Source organism: Nipponia nippon, unplaced genomic scaffold (assembly GCF_047370975.1).
Source record: "Nipponia nippon isolate SJK-2023a ecotype South Korea unplaced genomic scaffold, ASM4737097v1 scaffold_10, whole genome shotgun sequence".
Taxonomy (NCBI): Eukaryota; Metazoa; Chordata; class Aves; order Pelecaniformes; family Threskiornithidae; genus Nipponia; species Nipponia nippon.
Window position 1 is genome coordinate 18,914,634 of NW_028262291.1, and position 23,326 is coordinate 18,937,959.

A 23,326-nucleotide genomic window follows, 5' to 3' on the forward strand; every position below is an offset into this window, starting at 1 on the left:
GTCTAGGTATTCGTAGTCCTAATGATAAGAATAATGCTTAAACTGTTGATATACACTGGTTGAAACACTGTAATTTTAAAAATGCATATCTGCATATGCAAATAAAGGAGCTGATCATTCTGACTGGCTATTAACAGCATTTTCTTTAAATCAGGCTGTGTTAAATTCTGTATCCAGTCATACTGAAGGTCGCAGAGCTGGTATCAGACAATTAGACATGACGGTAGGATTTGTGGCAACTTATTTCAGGTTAAGAATGCACACAAAATAGACCCTAGTTTTGTCTAAGTTCCATAAGCTTTTGAAAAAGAGGTAAATGAACAGCTCTTAAGGCATATGGGTATTAGTAGACTGCAACTAAAGGTTCAACTGAGGTCTGAGGACACAGAACTGCCAGAGGGTTATAACTACAGTAGCTGTAAAGAAGGACGGCTGTGGTGTAGCCTGAAGAAAGGTACATAGAAGACCCAGAATCAAAACGGAGAAGAAAAATACATTTGCAGTAGTAGCAAACAGTTGGAGCAATGGGGAGGAAGAAATTAAGAATTATATGAATGGTATTGCTGTTCAAAAGATGTGTAAGATAAGGGGAGAGAAACCAAGCATCTCTAACTGTGTCTGCACCTTGAAAACAAGTGGAAGAGAAATAGAAACTGTAATGAAAGGGACACCTGGAGAGATGATATCAGAGGATGGAGGTCAAACCTCTGTGAGAACCCGCAATTTCAGAGAGTGAGAAATGAAAGAGTCAGAAATAGCAAAGATCTCTTTAGAAGTGCAGTGAAGCTATGTCAATATGTTCATTATTTCATCTATCATCTGCTAGTTCCTCAAACTATAGTTACAGAACTTTATCCATATTTAAAATTTGATTTATATCTAACACTTAAATCACAGAAATTCAGTAATCATGTCCTTTATTCCAGACCAGTGCATTTATGATCCCACTTCCAGCATTCCCTCCTACAGATCTCTGAGATCTCCTCTCAAGACTCCAGGCAGGCTCTAAGAAAGCATTCCTCCTTTGCCTGCTAATGTGGTTGCTCTCTTGTTGGTATTCAAACCAAAAATGAGATGCGATCATTACCATGAGTTCCTTTAGGCTGCTTAAGCCTCAGAGTTCCCTCAGTAAAGCAGCCTTTGCACCAGAGTCCTAAACTCTCTTCATGCTACTGCTGTAATGTTTTTTTTTTCACCTGCTGAGACTCCCATTCTTTGTATGCTAGTCTGTTGATTCTCAGTTTTACTCATCAATTTTCTTTCTGCTGCTCCTTTTCATACTAAATTTTCCTGACATGGCTTTTAATTTCACTGATTGGTTGATCCTACCATGAGGCTGCAGCATTCGGTACTGCCTCCACAGTTCTCCAAGGCATTAAGTTTTTCTTCCAACTCCTATGGATTTTTTTAAATTGTTCTAAGTCTTTATTTGATGACTGACACAAGTTTATTCATTACTGAATGCAATAGCCATGATAGCTGGCCAGTCTCTCTCCTCATATCTGCACTGGGGTTCAGGTTAGACATCAGGGATGAATTAAATCACTTAGGAGTGTAATGTAGCACTGGAACAGGCTGTCCAGAGATGCTGATGAATCTCAATCCCTTAAGGTTTTCAAAACCAAGCTAGACAAAGTAACGGCTGACCCATGTCAACAGCAGTCCTTGTTTGAGTGGGAGGATGGACTACGTAAACCCTCAGAGGTCCCTTCCAACCCTTATTTCTATGATTCTACACATTTGTCCAATATTTCACTCCTGTACCCTGTAACGATCTGGCTATCTTAGATTTCTTCGTCCTTGATATCTCCTCTCTTCTTCAAGCAGTATGTCATCAGCTCCAGTCTTGACATTCGAGAGTCTGAACGCTGGTTCAATTTGTATTGTGATGCATCTGCAGCAAAACGGATGCAGAGAGACATTGAATCATTGGTATCTGCCAAAAAATGGGTGACAGGTTGCCAGGCGGCAGGATGGCTCAATAAACTATATGCCCTCTTGGTACAGAAGCAGCAAATGGCTGTTACCCAGCACTGAGCAGATACTATGTCCTCAGTCGCTGGAAATTGGTACTGCTCTCTCCTCAATACTAAGTAAAGCAGTTTTCAGCAGTGCTCTTACCTAAAAGTGTTCTCACCACTATCGGCCTTGCTCAGCCATGCAGGAGGGTAAGGGTACCTTTTCTCTCAAAAATGAAGGCTTTAAGGTTAACAGATCTGTGAGGGTTTTTTTACTGCTAAAGGCAGTATTTAGATATGTTTCTACCTGTTGCTGGACTTCCATGTCAGTCCCTGTGAAATACATCTTTTTATTCTGCTAGGCTACTGGGCAGGGCCCAGATGCCTTGTCTCTGATATTGGGGATATTCTGGTACTATAGAGCAATCAAATCTACAATTTGCACTGCACTGCTGCCCAGAAGGGATTTGGTACTCTTAGGTATCCCTATAAGACTGCTCCCTAAACTCACAACTTATACCCCTGTATGAAAAAGAAGTGAAAACACGACCCCAGATGACTGTGAGAACAGCTGTGTGCCACTCTGTCCTGTGTCCAATGATCTTACCCATTTCCTAAGTAAATGTTATTATTTTCTGGATTTGATAAATCAGGGATTGATTTAAGAGGTGGAAATGAGGATAAAATGAATCCGTAATACCTAGAGGATAATATGCACTCTCTTACTGTATGCGTTTTTCCTTTCTGCTTTGAAAGTGCTGCAGTGGACAGTGAGGGACAACAGGAGGTTAGCAAAGGACAGAAGGGATTTAGGAAGGAAATTTAGGGACAGCTGAGGGAGCAGGAGTGAAGAGAGGAAATTCATCAAAGAAAAGCGATAAGAACATTAGACTGAGGGGATTTATTTCAGGGTATTAGGAAGGAAATATAAGAAGAAAAATCTCTAAAAAGTAACTTTATGCTAAAGTATTTCACAGCTGGGGGAAATCATTCTGCCTCTATTGACAGCAAGTTCTTTCTGCTGGACCGTCTCCACACGCACGAATCTAGACATGCACACCAGATTTTTGCCCACAGAGCAATAGTAAATTCCAGTCCATTACAAGGATCCACAGTGACAGGTTTCTGACAGACAGTGTGATCAAGCTTCCAGAACACTGTAAAATGTAATCTACTAGCAATTCTTATAGGACAACTATATGTGTGTATCACAACTGTTGAAAATCTGCTTCAGGTACAATGGAGAAAACTAGTAACATAATCCCCACCTCCTGGTAGGTTTGTTATGACAGTTTTTGCATATTCTGGTGACTCTTCATTTTAGATCTTCTAGCCTTGGTTACTTAGTTATATAGAGCCATACAGGAGTGTACAACAAGCTATTCAGAACTGGAGGAATAAGCTAAAATACATACCCCATTAAAAGACAAGAGCATTCCTTACGAACAGACTTGAGATGAAACTAGGTGTTGCTGTCTTGTTTATACATGTTGCTATTATTTATTTCTGTAGTTAGGCCTGCATCTGAGAGATACAGATGATAAAGAATTTTTCCATCTCCTAGAGCAACAGGAAACCTAAAAGTAGAAAACACTACAGAGCTGCACTCTGTTGTGTTACACCTTGCACCACTGACATTTCCTCACCACTTTCCTACCGAATGTACAGAAGAGGAGGTACTTGTTGTGAGAGCTGCCAGTGATAGAAGAATGTTTCTGCCTGTGGCATACGCCAGGAACAGGAACAAGTGATCATGTTTCTTAGGCCAGATCCTTCTTCTTGAGTGTTGACAGCTGTGTGCCCCTGCCTTACCAAAATGTTCTAAAACAAGAGGTTGAACGTGTTGCTTTTAGCATAATCTGGAGCATCAGTGGCAAATTTCCAGAAAGGACAATGATTTTCATTGCCTGACTGAGTTTTCACCAAGCATTCTTGAAAAAGCCAGCTTGCACTCCAGAATTTCTTGCCACTTTCAAAAGTCTCTATTTCTACCAGGGGCAATGCATGATAACATAACAGAGATGTTACTGAGCAATCGTTACACGCTGAGAGACTGCAACAGATGCAGACGTTCAAGATTAAACTCAATCTCTCCTTCCCTATGGTTTGTAGAGAATTAAGGTAACATCTCCATTATCCCTCACAGCACAAAGCCATTGCTGCTGCCTCCCCATGCAGCTGCAGAGCATACCATATTATATTACACTGCAAGGTTCAAGAATACCAGGTGTTCTGACAAAGCAGTGATTGCTTCTCCCACACTGGAGCAAAATCAACCATGCCATGACTGCAATTTTGTCACTGTGTGGTAGCTGGAACACTAGAGCATGGGCTTGACTTCTCTTAGTATTAGTGCACCTGTAAGATTCTTTTGGAGTTGGACAAGAAACACCATTTTGAACTAAAACTCTGGAGTCTCCTCTATGTGTGGTACGTGCATCCACAGGAGGACAGCAGGGGAATGCAAACAATGGTTTATTGCTATGGGAGTGCTCTTCATGGATGGACCAGCATATTAAATACATGCTAACCACGGATTCGGCATCTCAGGATGCCAGGAGGCAAGGCAGTGAGTTCAAAGATAGCACCTGCTAAAAGAGGAAATACCCAAATACCTAAAAACTTACCACTAGAAAGATCAACATGCTCTAACAGCAGCAAAGCAAACCCATGGCATATTGTATCCCGCTCCATCTGACAGCTCTGGAACTAAGAGTTAATTGCACTGGGATTGAGCCTTCCCAGATTTTTCCTAAATTTCTGCCAACTACTTAATAGCACGAACTGCAGGGGTAGACCGAGTGAGGCCTGGTTTACACTTAACAAATGATCAGCAAAATGTTCATGTTAAATAGAAGAATGCAAAACAAACAAAAAATGCCTGCATCCCCTAACTGAGAGTGCAATGCCAGCCCTTGGCTCTCAGTTGTACTAGTTAAATATCCATTAGGTGATTGTCATGGTTTCAGCTGGGATAGCATTGGTTTTTCTTCCTAGTAGCTGGTATAGTGCTGTGTTTTGGATTTAGTATGAGAATAATGTTGATAACATACTGATGTTTCAGTTGTTGCTAAGCAGTGCTTACACCAGTCAAGGACTTTCAGCTTCCCATGCTCTGCCCAGTGCACAAGAAGCTGGGAGGGGGCACAGCCAGGACAGCTGACCCAGACTGGCCAAAGGGCTATTCCATGCCATATGACGTCATGCTCAGTATATAAACTGGGGGGAGTTGGCCAGGGGGCAGCAATCGCTGCTCGGGGACGTGCTGGGCATCGGTCGGTGGGTGGTGAGCAATTATATAGTGTATCACTTGCTTTGTATATTACTATTATTATTATTATTATTATTATTATTATTACTACTACTACTACTACTACTACTACTACTACTATTATTACTACTATTCTATTTTATTTTACTTCAGTTATTAAACTGTTCTTATCTCAACCCACAAGTTTTCTCACTTTAACCCTTCCAATTCTCTCCCCCATCCCACTGGGGTGGGGAGAGTGAGCGAGCGGCTGTGTGGTGCTTAGTTGCTGGCTTGGATTAAACCACGACAGTGACACATTTTGTCTGAGCTGGGAAACTCACAAGCTATAGGGGGCTAAGAAATGCTTCTTAACAGAGAGGTACTGCTGGTGTACAAGGCACCACCCAGTTGTTTCAGCAAAAATTTAAGATAATCTTTGAACAAAGTCTTTGCTCAAATGGCTTGCCTGCTATATACAGGGAGGGACTACATCCCTTAATTGGGATGGATCAGTATATTGATATTTGTGGTGCTTATTCTACATGATAGATGCAGGGTCAAATACCTGAGCCCATTCTGCTCTCAGTCGATCTACTTAGGGATTGATGTCCCATTACTGCTAGAGCTCTTCTGATGTAATGCTGGTTCTCTTTCCAGGAGCAAAGAAAAAAGAATTAAAAGGTTTCCAGACAAGATTCTGGAATGTGAAATACAAACCAGTGTAAAATGGAGTCAGAAGTCTTTTCATCTGCAATGCAGAAAAAAAGAGTTTAAGACAGAAAAGAAAATACACAACAACCTAAACCACACTTGCCAAGTTATCCTTGGTCCTTAATGAAATCACCCTGCAAAGCACATGCTGTGTTGCAGCGCTGAGATTCCACCATCTTCCTCCTCCTAAACTGTTTACAAGCTTTTGCAATGACACTGAGCAAACACTGGCATGGCAGAATCATGAAAACAGGATATAATAGTCTCTAAAAAAATCAGAATACATGCTGGCACAATGCACACACATTCAATTCCAGCATTGGCGGTGGGTGAGGAATGATTTACAAAATACTATACTGTTGCTTTGATGCTTATAGATACACGTTTCAAATGGTTCAATCAATATTGCATTCACACTGCTGACTGCATCTGAGTTTCACTCTGAGTTTTGCTCTCCATCCAGGAAGAAATTGTGTGAGCAAAGAAAATTATTTTTTATAAGGAGCTCCATAACTTAAAATCTCTCTGTAGTTCAGGTCAGAAAACAAGCCCCCCTAACAGCTTTTTTGCTTAATAGATTTGGGAAGTGATTTTATCCATAATCTAAAATGCATTTCCTATGTGTAAATGTGGTCAATTCTACCTATGGCTCAACCAGAACCCACTCTCCTGTGGCATCCTCTGCTCTCTGCAGACTGGGATAGGTTTCATCCTCTACCTCTTCACACTGATTAATTAATCACAGAATAGAGCTGGTTGAAGTGCTGGTAGAAAAAGTCAATTAAAAGAGGTTTTAGCTTAAGTCTGATCAAAATCCAATGCTTTTTAGCATTTTTCATCAACCTTCAGTGAGTCAGAAAAAAAAAAAAAGAAGTTTTAAATGCACCGAAGAGCCTGCAGCTCCAGATTGAAAAAACCAATCTGCCAGACTCATGGTTCACATCTGGAGTTAACAGAGACTACAGCTCCAGGTGGCTCTGCTACAGAGACCACCCAGGCTGCGGGAGTCCGAAGCTTCAGGTTTCCAGACCAATTGAGAGTCCAGCCAGCTGGAAATTCTGGAAATACTATGGGACCTGACCAGGGGTGTTACAAGCTCTGGATGCCAGTCTCAAGATTTTCACACTCCACACCCCAACTCTACAAGACTGAGCCTGGAAGCTAACCTTCACCTGGGGTTCTCCTTGGCTTTCAGGGTAACTCCTACTGGTTGTCCTTCCCAGGAAGCTGAGCAGCAAGCCTGACAACTGCTGAGGATCCTGGTGCTTTCTGCCACTCCCCCATGTAGCAATGCTTTGTAGGGTCACATCTCTCTAGCTGGGGATGCTGAGTCTGTCCCACAGCTGTGGACTGTTGGAGCCTGTCTCAAGACTTCCCTACATCTTGGCTTGATAACCTAGGGCTCAGAGGTGGTGGGAGTCCCTGCAGAGGCAGGGCTTTCAGAGTCTCTGCTTTGGAGATGGCAAGCAGGACTCCCTAACAGCCTGCTACGAATCCAGAGAGAGTTCAAAAGAAACCTAGTCTTTGATATAATGGGAGTTCACTGAGCCAAAGTTATTTCAGAGAAAACATTTTAGTGAATCAGCATCTTTTGATAAAACTAAGCTTTGGCAAAGGAAGAGAAGAATTCCCAGAAGCTTCGGTACAGAAAGCAAGGTGAAGTCAAACTATGGTCTGTCTCACCCCAAATGCAAGCATGGTGGCAACAGTGGAAACAGTTAAAGAGAAAGTGAACAGAAAGGGTTTTTACAGGCTAATTATTGACAGCAGCTTCACAGGTGGATGAGGACTGGATGGCAGAGCACATTTAGACGTCTCATCTCTGGGAGCAGTTATTTTCCTATCCAGGCATTATGGTTATGATCAAGTGAAATGAATGGAAAAAGCATTCTTTGACTTCACCTAGCTCTAGCCAGGGCTCATGAGGGACATTTATTGCTGTATGACCAAGGCAGTGCATGAGGATGGTAGACTGTCTAAGTGTTGGCACACACAGGGCTGTGGGTAGAACATGTTTGGTACAATAGAGGTTTGAACCAGACTGCTATAATACAAGTCTGTGGAATTAAAAGTAGGGTGGAAAAAATAGGGCCAATTATTTTTATAGCTTGCCCAAATGCCTCAATTGATCATACTAACTTTAGAAAGCAAAAGGCACTGTGCACGCTTGACAGGTTTGTTCCTCTGACAGGTACATCATGTGCTCGTGATTCCTGTTTAATTTCCTTCTTTAAGAATACCTCAAACTGTGTTCCTTGTGGGTGTGGTGGAAAGTGGAGGCGGAGAGTGATTCTTCTCTGAAGGAAAATACAGTTACCCAACTTCTTTAACTGCTCAAACAGATGACAAGCGAACAGGCTTTCAATGCTCCCCACCAGCGCCAGTTTAAAACAAAACACTCTGCATTATACATTCAGTAACAGATTCCTACTCCCAAACTCCCTATAGCAGAAGGGAGCCAGGAAAAAAAAAAAAACCACCACCCTTTTATTTTCCCTGTGTTTTTCATATTGCAAGGTGCTTTTTTATCTCTTTGAACTCAGAAGACAGACTCGCACACATGAAGCTGTGCTGTGCTAACTGGGTTGCTACTGGAATATGAACTAGGGTCACAGAGGCAGGGGGGTGAGTGTGTGTTTGTGCACTCATGTTCTTTGATGAGTGCCAATCATTCCTGCAGTTTGTTTGCCACCTACGCACTGTCAAACATACACACAGACACGCGCACGCTTCTAATCTGCTCTCTTCCAGTGCTAAAAGCAGACAAGCGTGTGGTAATTCTCCAGGTTAAAGATAAACCACAATGAGGGTGAGAGCGTGTGTTTTTAACAAGCACATGCAGCGAACGTACAAGGGACAATCCATGTAAGTGTGAACATACTCTTTTGTACATTGCAACCTGCATGTTCAACAGCAAGTCAAAATACGAGTATCAGAGAGTACGTACATGTTTTGGGGAGATTTAATTTCCTTTATCCTTTCATCTTTTTTTGCCATGAATACAAGGTCCTCTGAGTTACTCTCCTCTCGCAGCAATATGCCAATCAATCAGAAGAATAATAGATGAGTACCAGCAAGTTAGCACAGTGTTTCTTAATCAGGGACTCCTGGAAAGTTTGATGAATGCTTTAAAATCTTTTCTTTGGGACTTCTGTTTAATAAATGGAAATACTTTCCCCTCCTATTTGCTATTTTTAATATGACCATCTCTAAAATCTTGTGTGCCAGTATCCTAGATTAATCTAAACACATTTCACTGGTGAAATCATATGGTCTCGTTTCTTTGTTCATTTGTACCCAATGGTAGGGGTATTCAGTGGGATTCAGCAGCAGATTAACACCATTTCCACTCTGATCAGTAAAACTCCTAAATACTGCAGCTGGAAAACAATTAGGCTACTATTGAATACATTAAGAAAAAAATCTGATTTGGTGAAATTCAGGTTTGCCATTGTTGAGTTTGGTTTCTCTAATGTCAGGGAAACTGCCCTTGTTATGATCAAAGCTGAATTTCAATCAAGTTACACTATTCAGTCCGTTTCTGTCTCTGTCTCAGATTTAGCTTCTCCCTGACGCTGTTCTGGTATTCTGGTAATGATTTCTGTAGACCAGGCCTCTGGTCAGCAGCTGAGTACAGCTAGGTCAGCCAATATCACAGTCTTTTGTTTGAAAAGGCTGAAAATGAGGTATTCCGATGCTGCTCTTCAAGTATTCCCTTCTTCACCTTCACTTCGGGGAGCCTAAATTTCTGCTTCTGCAGATACCTTGCACAAGCACCTCTCTTTATGCTCCAGACAGAGATAAGTGACTTTTTATAGATTTCAAGTGTGTGATTAGAAATTCACAGCTCTATGGATTTTAAGGCCAGAGAGGTTGTTGCGTTAATCCAGTCAGAGCTAATGCATAGCACGGATCAGGAAGCCATCTTCAGTGACTTCCTGCTGCGACTCCAGCAGCTGAAGCTGAACTAGGATCTAGGTTTAGAAAACCACACAGCAGTTTAAGATGAAGTTTAATAGTCTTCCAGGGGAAGAACTCACCAGAGGTTTGGGTGGCTTGTTCCAATTAGTTAACTTCACCCAGTGGTCAAACAGGCCTAGTATTTCTACATTTAATCTGCCTACGTACAGCTTACAACTATTAGTTTCCAATAAGCTTTTTGCCCCCAAGACTGTAATATCCTCTGTTATCAAATGCCTATCCTCCTTATCAGTATTTACAGACGATGATTAAGTTATGTCTTAACCTTCTCTTTAATAAACTAGGTAGATTGAGTCCCTTGAGTCTCATAAAACGTGAGCTCTGATTGTTTACTTTTACTCTCTCAGATACTTCTGAATTGTGCCCAGTTTCTAAACTTTTTCCTTGAAGAACAGGCACCTCAACCAGACATGCTGCATTTCAGCAGTTTTTGCAACAAAACAATGACAGTTACTACATGACTTTCTATAGCAAAAGGGAAAAAGACAGAGAAAAAAGGAAGAAATCACAGAATGGGAGAGAGAAGAAGAATGAAAGGGGTTAAAAAGAGGCAAAATAACAACTGAAAGAAAATGGAGAAGGAAGGAAAGACTCAAAGTAGGACAAGGTAGTAAAGAAATAAGTAGCTATTGAAATAGATGCTCAGGAAGAAGCAAGAGGTGACGAAAAGACCATGCAAAGCAGTGGCTACTTACAAGTATGCTTTCATAAGTTATCCTGGCAGTTCCAAGAGGCTGACACTCGATCCTGCTACCTATCCCTCCACTCAATTATTTCAGGCAATCAGTGATCTCCGACAGTGATCATTGCCTGATCCTCCCTGCTTAAGAACACACGCTACACCTTTGCCGAATTTTTCAGAAGCAGAGCTCATTAGCACAACAAGACACCAAAACAACCAACCAACTTCCCCGAAACCCACCACCCATATTTCAATTGAGCTCCACAAGAGAAACGTGGAAGGGACTGTGTCTCTTCCCATCCTCCACCCTGGAAATATCTGCCTTGCTTCAAGGCCAGCACTAGAGGACTCGGTCAGACGAAACAAAAGGCACATACACACAAAGCACATACACACATATGGAGCTCTGGGCTCCAGTCATCAAGCCTGGGACATCTGTGGCTTTCTCAGGATGCCTGCGTGTTCAAGTAATTAGTCTAAGGCCAGCTGTCCCCTTCTCGCTCTTCACCCTTTATGCTCCCATTGCTTCTACTACCACCATCTATCCAAAGAGTATTTCGTCTGATGGATCACCAGAAGAGTAGCTTTTTTGCTGTTGTTTATTCTTTGGAAGGAGGGAGTGGAAGAGAACTGGTGAGGTGGTAAAGAGGAAAGGACTCTTCTGAGTATGTCTCATGAGACACCTCAACGTTTCCAAACAAGCTTTTGCCACGTCAGAGGAAAGATTTGCTTTAACCTTTATATTCTGAAGTTATGAACTCCAAACGCTTGTGCTGGTACTGAAAATGCAACCATCAATAGTGAACCTGCCTGTTCAGGAAAGCTTACTGCTTTACAGACACATTCAGCTCTTGTATTCTGGGCCTAATTTCCCTCTCAGAGATTCAGAAGTAATTCAGGAAAATTAATGAACCTTACTTCAATCTCAAGACGCTCCCCATAAGGCACTCCTTTCTGAATCTTTCTGCTGATTTGTGCTAGAGCAAGCTAGAGGTACTGTGGAAGGGAGGTCTCCACACCAGTGGGGGTTACCACAGTGTGGCTGAAGAAATCCAGCTGCAGCTTTTACCAGTTGTGTGAAAGCAGGAATGAGAACAGAACCAGCCCTTCTGATCTCATCTGTGAAATTACATTTGTAGCTTTGCCCCAAAACCAGGCTCCCAAACAGGCCCAAGCTGGAGCTGCAAAAGGAACACGGCTCCCCAGCCTGTGTTTAGCAAGTAAGGGCATGACAAAGCAAAAGGCTTGCATGTGCATTGAGCAGCCCTGTGCTTCGACAGGGCAGCAAGCACTTGGATGATACATTTACTGCAGCTTGCGCTGCGTTGTGCCTGCCCGTGTATCATCTCCATAGCAGCAGTTCTGCTAATTGAGACCAGCTGCTTCAATTCCAAATTCTTCTCTCCAGAAATATCGATACTACGACGTTATGATTAGAAAGCACTTTACCAAATGCCTCTCAATTCTGCACAGCTCAGATGAAGAGCAGCTGCAGAAAGAAGGGACAGTTCCCTGAACATACAGAATAAAACGCTGCAAAAACACTGGAGAAATGAAGGCTATAAGCAGCAAGTCAAAACAGAATAATGATGGCAGAGAAAGCAGCCTGCTGTGTATGCTTGTGCCTGTCATTTTAGATGTTGAAAGGACCACGAGCAGACTTCTTCCTTATGCTCTAGGATAAATGGCCACAGCACTGTAGTGTTACGGCTTCACGCGGCAGGTGTGCGTATTTGTCAGATCCAGTTTTTCTGTCCAAGGATGGATTAAAGCAAAATCCATCAATCTGGGCCTGGCTTGGGAGAGTAGCTGTGGTCTTGAATCATTTGGCTCCAGGGACTGTTCTGCATGGCCCACTGGCAAAGAGAGTCACTGGAACTGATAAGCTAGTGGGAAGATTAGCAAAGTAGGAATGCCACCACACCACCGTGACTTGGCTTCACTGCTGGCTATTTCCCTGTGGCTGCTGACTCCACGCAGCAAGCTGTCAGCTGGATGCTTGGCAATGGTCACACTGGGATTGCCGGAAGCTGCAAGCATTTTTCCCCTTCAGCCAGGCTGGATTAAGCTGGCTACCAGTATAGTCAATTCCAAATTCACTTAGAAGTCTCAGGCCCCGCCTGTGACCATCAGACACAGGGCATTCCTGAAAAGACATCTGGTTACTTTATGCAAGAACTGGGCAAACCACTTCAATCCCATCTGCTGTGCCAACCTCCTGAGCACAGAGAACAGAATCCTTGAAAGAGAAAATCTCACCAAGAATGGTCTGAAAATGAGAATCACAATACAATGCGTGGTTTCCTCCTGAGAAGGATGCTGTACAATCTTACAGAAAACATGGCACGCTTCAGCATGCGGCTGTGTAAACAAGGGCCTAACACACCGTTTCACTACTCAGATTTCATACTACAACCAAGGTAATGCAACACAACTAAAGCAGAGAGATCACTTTGCTATGCTAAGTGATTTGCCTCCTACTCTGAAAATCAATGAGGTAAATAAAATGTTTTATACAGATAGTAGACAGTGTCTCTCAGCAAACAAAGTACTCATGTTTTTTAAAAATATTCCTACAATGTTACTCTGGAAAATATTCAAAGTGTTTAGAGTCTCCTTCAGATTTTACCATTTACACATTTTGTTTGCTTTTGTTGTGTTCCATTCATCCACTGAATCTCTCGTTAAAGTTGCAGTTTTCTTACCTATTTCACTTTCTAACTTTTGGTCTATATAAGAAGACTGTCTGAATCCACAGTACTGTAGGAGAGGGAATACTTCAATGAAATTCCAGAAGGGTAAGTCTGAACACATTACAATTGAATATAAACTTTAAGAATTCTTTTCTGAAAAAAACTTACATTGTATGCATGACATTCACTGACTGCATATTCCTTTAATCTCCATTTTCTTTCTGCTCATAGTAAGGTTGCTATACTTACTTGTGCTGGAAAACAGCTGACACAGAAGTACATATAAAAAACAGCAGCATAAAGCTATATGCTCCATGTGCTTATAGGGAAGTTACCTCAATAAAGTGCTCTATGCTGCATGCAGACCTGTTAGTGTCATTTGCCAGTGACAGCTTGATGGAATTCTGTTGATTGCAGTGTAGTTGTGTTCCCACCCATCAAGCTGAATTTAGCCTTTCTAGTCACGAAATCACGTGAATAAACTTTTATGCATATATTTATTTTATTTTTAGGTTTCCAAGATCAATCAATGATACTCATGTAAGGAGACTGATATCACAAGGCTAGGTAAAAAATGAATTAAGCTCTTCTGAACACTACAGTCATTAGGACCAACGTGACAGAAACTTTGATGGTTTCCAGTGGCACAGCTCTGTGGATTGTTAACAGAATTACAACACCTTTAAACAGTCACGGACCTTGGCGCATCAGATCGTAACAAACCCATACAGCAGAACAAGCAGTAGGAGTATTCAAACAACAGATTCGCCAACCTGTCTTAAATCTCTTCCTACTGACATTTCTACACCTCAGTCTGCAATGTACGGCAACTATTATGCACTGCTGCGACAGTGGAAGTCAGATGCCCGACACACATCTGCCCCAGCAGAAAAGCAACAATTCTGCAGCTGATTGTTTATTTTGTTCACAAAGCACAGGCATACTCCCATTTAATTTCAGCTGCCCTGGCCTCCCCCATAACTAAATTATTGTTATTATGCTCCGCATAATCCTAGGGATGACAGGGATGTTTGTTATACATAATTAAAGATATTAATTTTGCATGGAATGGAAGACACAGAGCCAAGAACTTAATTTTTAAAAAAATCTCCCATTAGAAAATTACCTTCATTAGCACCGACTCGCTGAGCTTCTCTCTGTTGACAATTTTTATTGCGACCTTCTGACATGTGACACAGTGAACCCCCAACTTCACAAGCCCTGCAGGAGAAACAGAGCAAAATAGAAAGGAAGAATTGGTTAGAGATAGTCACCGTTGAGATTTTTGCTATTAGTATGCCACCCAGCAGTTGGCAACTTTCATGCAAATCTCCACTAGTCCCTTCTCCAGCCAGATAAGGTCTTGTGAGTAACGAAGACCCTGCAGCCCACATTGTGACCGTTTGGCAGTGAAGATGCCAACATCCTTAATGCTGCTGCAGTTTCTGCCATTAAAGCTGTATTTTTGTTGAAGCGCTGTATTCCAGCTCTCACCATTCAAAGTGCATTCTACCAGTAAGAAGTAAACTTCTGCCAATTTAACCACACTAGGCTAAGGGCTTTTGCTGACACCTGACATCAATAAAAGCTCAGAAATAAACAAAACTAGATGGTCAAATGTCTGCAGTGTAGACATGGCCTCTACATTTTTCTAACTCCTTCCAAAGCTTTCATGATCATAATAAAAAGGTACTTAATTATGCTTCCCCTTACTGTTTTAATTTACCCTGCTGTATAAAGTTAACACTGTGATGAATGCCATTGTGGCATGGAGGAACATCAACATATGCTGATACAATTCTAAGTTATTCTTATTTGTCATTATTTACTGTATCCTTGTCCTCAAATAACTTAGAGTGCTGTTAAATGATTGTATTGGCAAAAGGATATGGATATCCCTGACAGGATCAGGATGTCTGAGCTATCACCCAAATATGGAACATAACTCCAAGAATTAAAAGAAAGAGGTAAGTAACATACATGAAGCTTTTTCTTCTGCAAAATTTTGACCTAAATCTGATGACTTGCATGAAAGTACATTGAGATGTTTCCCACAAGTGAGTTTAAGATGGTCCCCTGAGCTCTCAACATTATCACCATTAAGAAAACTTGTACCTGGGAAAACTGTACTTGGTAGGTCTATTCAAGTGAGATCTTGTTTGCTTCAGCTTTTACTCTTGTCGAATGTGCACATGCAGCACAACACCTGATAGGCTGGATCCCATCCCACTCCATACACAATATGCCAAATTGCCATTTAGTTTAATTCAGTAGAAGTAGAAGGAATGGCACCTCGCCGGTGTCACTGAGAGCTGCTGGGCTTTGCAGAGTATTTATGAGCAATGACATCGCACAGTAAGAAAAAGTCTAGCTCAGCTTGCAGCTCCTAGGTTGGGTTGCAATTAAGATCCCAACCCCCTCCCCTGATGCAAACCACAAAGCCAAACACATTGCTTTATCTGCAAATTGAACACAACAGATCTGCAATCCAGCGAAACAATGAACGCAGGACTTCACACTTCTTATCGAGGGATGAATATATGACTATCGCCTTACTGCAAACTGTCCCCAGTGAAGTGAACTGGAGTTTCATCAGGGACTCCAGCGATCTCCTGCAGATACTTGTCCATCTTTTTGCTACACAGTTAATCATAAATTTGGAATCATTAATCACTGGTTATTATGCTGAGAAATAAACTCCTGACTCGCTTCCAGTCATATCTCTTTTATGGTCTGCTCAAGTGTTCTGGATATTTCTAGTCACATAATTTCTCAGTCTCATCTGGTTAAATGCTGACATCCTTACTTTCAGGCATGACATAAACAAGTCACAAAAATTAAGTATGCTGTGCACTGACAAATCCATTTGAAACTGTGTATAGCAATAGCCTGTCCTCTGCCTGAAGCAGCCGAGAAGATGGGGGGGGAGGGGGAAGACGCTGTGATGTCCGGCCAATCCTCACTCTTATGTCTGAATTTTGTATATGCAATCAATTTATAATATTACCCATATCGCTACTGGCTCTATGTTCACCCTTCGTAGCAGCTGCAGCCTTACTTATGCTTCTTCTCTTTGGCTTTGTTCTGTGTTTGGATAGTGGCTACTTGGCACCACTTTGTTGCAAGTGTGCACAGTTTCAGTCTGTGCCGATTGCTTCCTTCCTGCTTCCAGCACAAATCACAGCTCTACATCGCTCTTAGAGCACAACCACATCACTCTTTACGTCACTCTTAGTTACACTTTCAAATCTCGGCAGAACTTCTAGCTCAGACCTTTGTATCTAGACTCCCAGGATGTGTGGCACAGTGCTGTACTGTAACATGCTGCAGACCAATTATTTTAAGAGGTCAATAAAGGTGACAAAAAACTGCTCTCTCTAACTGGTCCTTCACCCTGAAGAAAATATAAATGCTTCTGGCATCTCACACTTCATGTTTTGATGTCAAATGTTGTTGCTCCCAAATTAAGACATCTGTCCCACTGAACTTGGCTGATCTGTAAACTATTTTTCCTTTGTCCTCCCTGAAGCACCCTGTCATTGAGTCATAGAACGGTTTTAACCATGAACTTCTGGGACGCCACCATGCTGTACAGGCAATCTTCACAGTGTCCTCTGTCCTCGCTACTAACCTACCACAGAAACCCAAAAATTAAAATTAAACGATTCTGTTTACTCTGATAAAATGTTAATCAACTGTTAGAAGACACTGCACACCTTGCAAAAATCACACTGATACTGAATCATACTTATTTTATATTGAATTAATTTTGTTGACCTCGGGAAGTCATTCTTGATTTACACCACAGTACCAGAGGACAGAATGAGAAAACACACGTGAGATTTAATGCATTTTCCTCTTCTCCTGATTCGCATTTTAAAAATCAAGGAAAAAAAAAAATGCACTGTCACTGCTGTCTGTTTATGGAAACAGAACTTTAAGACAACCCTCTGAACAGCCCAAGACAGCACTTTTCACTGTACTAAATTCACTGAATGTAATTTTAGGACAAAAATAAAACATGTCGTTCTGCCTTGCCTCCTCCCCCCTCCCCTAGCCACTTCCTTTTGACATTTGCATGCCAGCCTAACCAAAAAAAACCCCTCTTGGTAAGTCCATCTATAGGCTAAGGCCCTCCTGCTACTACAAGGAATTCCTAATTGAGCTTGGGCAGGACGGGCTTGTACTCAGGACTTCTGTTTCTGCCCTGGAATTCCAGTCTAGTGTATAACTACTCAGAGATGAACTTACATGGGGATTTGAACACCTGTGGGCTTCTGATGCTTAGGAAGCCCTTTTACTGACACAGAGAACATATTCAAGATGTATTATATATCTGCGTAATGACAGACCCTTAGAGAGAATGAGAAGCAACTATGTGAGTAAGCTGCTGAGCTATTATTGAAATGGAAGCGGCAGAAATGCCCACTTAGAAACAAGCGTCCAAGGTATGTCTACAGGGTTGTGGAAGAGGCTGTGGATCTTCCAGTTTTTCCTCTCCTGTATACGCAGCTGTTAATGAACACCTCGAATCCATAGCAAGCCTCCAATACAAATGTGTCAATAAGTTAGGTACTTAACTGTAAAGCTTGTCTATACATTCAGGCCAGCACAGATACCTGTGTAGTCCCCAAAGGAAAACAAACAAGGCTGCTGCTAAGAGGATATTTTGCACTGGCTTGGCTTAAAGCAGGTCTGCCAGGCAACAAATAGAGTTTGAACTTGTCAGCTTCATGAGTAATTAACCCCTCAAATGCAGGCAAGTAATCTTCATGATGGTTAAAGTTAATTCTGGTCTGCCCTGGCAGAAAATCTAAGATGCTGTGGGAATCAAGCACCTGAAGTTTCCCCCAACCACCCACATAGCTGTCACACACACTCGCTCCTTCGGGCACACTTCAGATTTTCATCCATGGGTGGTTCCTGGGGGCTCTCAGGCACTGACATGCTGGAGCTTTCAAATAGGCTGTTACATCCTATGAGCTGCAAACATTGGGCTGTTTTTGATCTTAGCCACTGAACTGCACCAGAACCAGCCCTGTAATTCCAGGTTGGGGAGTAAAGAAGAAAACATGAGCACGCTGAAAAGCAAGGCGATGTGTAAGCTAACATTGTCTTTTCATTTATAATTAAAAGCCATGAATTGAAAACCAACGAGCATGAGGAACCCCAGATGACACAAGGGAAAGATGCCATTCAAGGCAGAAGAGCAAAAGGAAGCATACAGGCTGACACAGCCTAATGCTGCACTGACCTGCTTACAACTATGCCTGTGCATTTTGCTGCTGGTAAACTCCCACTTTGCGGATGTTTAAAGATACACAGATCTTTTTTGAAAAGGACAAGAACTTATGTGATGAGCAAGGGACAGATTTAGATCAGCTGGACAGGTGGACAGCCCATCCTGAAGGAGTACAGAGAGGAATCCTTTATTTTACCCAAGAAGAATGTACTGTGGGGATGGAGAAACAAAAACTTCCCTCCAGCTGAGACAATATATTCACTGTGAATCCCTGATTACAGAAAGTCATCTCTGTGGCCTATATCGTCACTGGCAATCACCTCTATGACCTTTCAGCCAAGGACAGGATTTCAGAAAAGGCTGATTTACTTTTGCCTTGGATTTTGTGTAGTAATTTTCTCTAACACAGACTGAATAAAACACTAAGAGTTTGGAAGCTGGTGTTATTTCATATCCACTTTACAGTTGCTGAAATAGCAGCATGAGGGAACACAACTGTGGGTAGTAACACCTTACTAATGATGCCGTTATTACAACTCTTCATTAGAGAAAGAAACATTCTGGAAACAAGAGAGAACTGTTTTGCAATCCTATCCAAACTTGGAGTCTGCCAAAGACACCGAACTGAAACAAAATATCATTTTGAGAGAGAGACACTAATAAATAATGAAACAACATTGTTGTTTAAATACAGCACTTATGGTATACTCACTGTTAATGAATAATGTTCCCACAGTCTCTCAGAAATGTTAAACACAAGTAGCTTATTATCCTGATTTTTAACTGTAAAGCCGATAACTACTTCAAGAAGTGCAATGAAAAATTAGATACATTTGCTACATCTAATACATGATTTTTCCAATGGTAAATGAAGGTCTTTCATTTTCTTTTGAAATAAAACCAACCCAATGCCCTATCTGTAAGTATTGCTAAATTTCTGTAGTAGGGAAACTAGCCACTGATTTTAGAAGATCATCTGCACGTCTCACGTTGCTTGCTCTTCATTTCACTTCAGAGCACATCATTGTCAAAAAACTCCTTAAAAAAACTAAGCAGAAAGCCCTGGTCTGGCCAGTAGTACCTATTTTGGCTGGATGAACAATTAAAAGAATGTCTAGAGAAAAATATCACTCCTCTTTTAACTTGAGTTAGCTAATTGCCAATTAATTCAAGTCAATGAATACTCTGCAAATGTTAATCTAGGCACTGCAGGACACAAACATTTGTGGTTTACTTCAGGCCTCAGACTAGCACTGGTAACAAACTATCTGGATTCAAGGAGGAACAAAGATCTTAAGCTGAACAAACCCAAGTACACTGCTTTTTAAAAAGCTTACTGTGTGTACACCGTTGCTGTATATGAACTTCGTATATACAATCTTTATATAAAAGTAATGTAATTTATCCCCATAAATTGGAGGTTGCTGTTGTAAATCTTAAAACTATTCATGGATGCTCATTCCTGAAAACTACATGCACTAGTATTTGCAAGATCTGCAAACCTTCAAGGATGTCAGTTTAGAAAATCATCCCTTAAAGCAAACAAAAGCATTAATACAAATCAAGTGGAGCGTAGGACAATGCTTAAAATGTAATATTCTTGCTCTTTATTCTCAACAGTTACCTTCACAAACACTGTAGTTTCAATTAGGGTTAAATCAGTTCAGTTACAGTGTCTAACTCTGCTGACTGCAGTGAAGTTGCTTTAGATCTACAACAGTGGAAAATGGATTAAAATTTGGCCCACAGCAACACGATTTCTATAGCCGTAAAATAAGGATAATAACATTTACTTACCTTGCAAGGGCTGTAGAAGGATTAACTGATTAATCCTTGCAAAGAATGTTGGAAAGGGATCTAAATCCTATGCAAGTTTTACATATTACAACCAGGAAAATGGCATCTTAAATACAATCTGGAAAGAAAGGTCTAGATAACTTCTTATCAATAGCTTCCATTTAATTTCCCAGTTCTTCTAGTGCATAGGTTTCTGGTCTCCTACAATATGCATCTTATGCTCCTCTTAGCTGCACTGGAAAGAACTTTGTTACCGAGCATCCTACTTATGGAAACCAATAATTGCTCTTAATTACTCAGTCTTCTCATTGAACAGATGTTTATTTTTCTATAGCAATTGTTATCTCTAATTATTGCCTTTAAAATAAACAGAGCCTTATATCAAGTGACAGGCAAATTATACAGTATCAATTTATAATTGCATATGGAGAAAGGAGGTATAGGGTTATCTAGAAATCTAAAAGGATTAGGATGAAGCTACCCACGTTGGTAATGAAATAATTTGACCATGGGCTTTTCTACAGAGAGATTCTGGTGCTAAAAGGGTGTTCTGAGGGCTCATGCAATAACTGTTTCTAAATTGAATAAACTGTAATTACAATAGGACTAAAGCCAGAGTTCAAATGCTCAGCAGGAGCATGGAAGGAGATGTTCATCAGTGCCAGGATTCATGTGCCTCAGCTCAGAGCACAGGGAAGCTGCACACTAAATTGCTATAGCCTAGATTTATTCTCCTGAGCTACGAGCACTGTCAAATGTATGCTGGCTCGGCCAGCTAAAGGGACACACACTCCTAAGCTCAGAGATTGGTGACAACAATGCATCAGCTCAGATGTGACTGGATCCACATGCCTGATATTACAGAACAAGAGACACAGGCACGTATATATACACACAGCAGCTCACCAGGAGCAGGTTTTACACTGTATGCCTCGGAGATTATGGTAGGATCATCCCCCAAGCTCAGCAGGATCAAAACACACAGAACCAACATCACCTCTATCGATTTTTATCTTGGTCTCTTTCTTACAGTATTTCATAAATCAATACTTCTCAGAAACCCTTTGTGCCCCCTGAATATAGCAAAGAACGTGACTGTTGAGTCCTTTTGACATGCTTTCTTTCCCATCTTACCATACACACTCACGTGTCTAAAGAGGCACCCCCAGGGAACCAGGACACAAACCTTGATGGGCACACTGGATGCTGCTTTTGTGAAATGCCATTATTTCATCAGCCAAACTCTAACAAACTCTTGAAGTCCTCTGGGATCTATCAGCCGCTTGTGATGTCTAGTGGGCTGAGCTCCTATTTCAGTTCAAGTCTTTGTTCCCATATAAAAACACTTGGGAGACTAAGCTTTGCTGCCACAGGAGAAGCGCAGACTTCAGCTTCCAACGTGTACGCCTGAAAGCATTTGGACAGCAACCCCACCCCCTGCAGACGGGGAAAGAGAAGAGTGGTTTCATTGTTTTCAAATTAAAAACATAAATTAAAATATAACAGATCTTTCCATTGATGCACGAGAAAAAAATTTCCCTTTTTTACATGTCTGGATGGGTATTGGGAAAACTCTGCTTTTGCCCACAACTGTCCTAGTCAAAAGCTTTTCTTTCCACTTTCCAAAAGCTGTACATCTCCTTGAAAAACTCTTTCTGAGGAATTATGAGATCCATGTCCCCCTTCAGACTTCATTAATCCTTTGTCAGGAGATGACCAAGGATGGCCATTTTCAGGTATAGCAGGAACCCAGCAGAGCTCTGTCTATCCTGCCTAAGATTCTTTTAGAAAACATGTTGCTGTAATTAGGTAACATCTGGGTAATGAGCTACAACGTCCCCGCTTGGTCCAGTGATCTATTGAGAAGGGCTGATGCACTAACAAGGAGGGAACACTGCACAGCAGAGAAAGAAGAGGTGAGGAGGGAGGATGGGAAACAGCAGATATACTGCTCTTCACATGTGCTTTTAGCTGATGTTAATCCCATTTTCTATACTCACATCTTACAACTCCCCTTCTTCACCACACCTTTCCACCCTCCCTCCGTCAGGAAGTCCTCACACCCTTTTGAACTTCTCATCAGCCAAGACTGTTTCAGCTAGGTTATATGTATACTAAGAACTTAATTAAAAAGGGGGGTTACCATGGAAAACCTTTATACAGAAGACAAAGGTCATGCTCTTCACAAGATTAGGCTCACCACAGAACACTTCATCTATCCAGCTCAGTGCTGATACAGCTTACTCTGCCCTCTGACATCTCTTAATCACCCACTGACAGATTCCTAACAGGATTTTCACTGACTGCCGATATGCTGCACTTCAGGCTCAAGAACGGATTTGGATTAACCATGCTTGCACCCATGCTACGAACAATGCACCAAACAGCAAGCATATGCAGCACATCCCAATTCCCATGAATTCCAGAAGGGCTTGTTGATAGCAGTGGGATGTGGCCCATACATAGCCAGGGGAGAAATGCATTGGATAGCCACTGCATACATTGGTCTACAGCTACAGATTTTATTCCAAAGACAAATTGTCCTGTACACAGTAGAACTAATAGGGGGTGATCACTTGCAGGTCCACACCCTAAATTTCATTTCATTGTCTACCACAAAACCCTGGATCCTCCTCATGTTCCCTAATGAGATCTCCAGTCCCATCCATCCCAACAGGTCCTCACCACATCTATGGACATCCTACTTTCCTCCCATCTCATAACACCTACAATTTCCTCCCATACCTCTACCCACATTGTCTCCAGCTTCTTATGTCTCCTGTACAGTCTCCTGCAGTAACACTTTCCACAGTTTTACCCCTTTGTCCTGCGGTTCACCTATCACTTGCATAGTTTCCTTCCATATAGCTTACTCTCTCCTTTCCCCTGTGTAGAAGACAACAGATGCTGTCGCTAGTCCAGACCTGTGTTGGTCAACCAGCATCTACCAAACAGAATATCTAACACGTGAGTTGTCCTTCTATTTCCCTCTTGGATTTGTTGTTTCTC

General features: G+C 41.7%; 1 protein-coding gene across 1 annotated transcript in view; it reads right to left on the reverse strand.

Moving 5' to 3' along the window:
* The window catches only part of BRSK2 (BR serine/threonine kinase 2), a 326,660-nt gene that overhangs the window by 144,414 nt on the left and 158,920 nt on the right, over positions 1-23,326 (reverse strand). Inside the window, exon 4 of the mRNA XM_087745783.1 lies at positions 14,405-14,499. Within this exon, the coding sequence (XP_087601909.1) occupies positions 14,405-14,499 (95 nt within the window). The remainder of the gene's footprint in view (positions 1-14,404; positions 14,500-23,326) is intronic.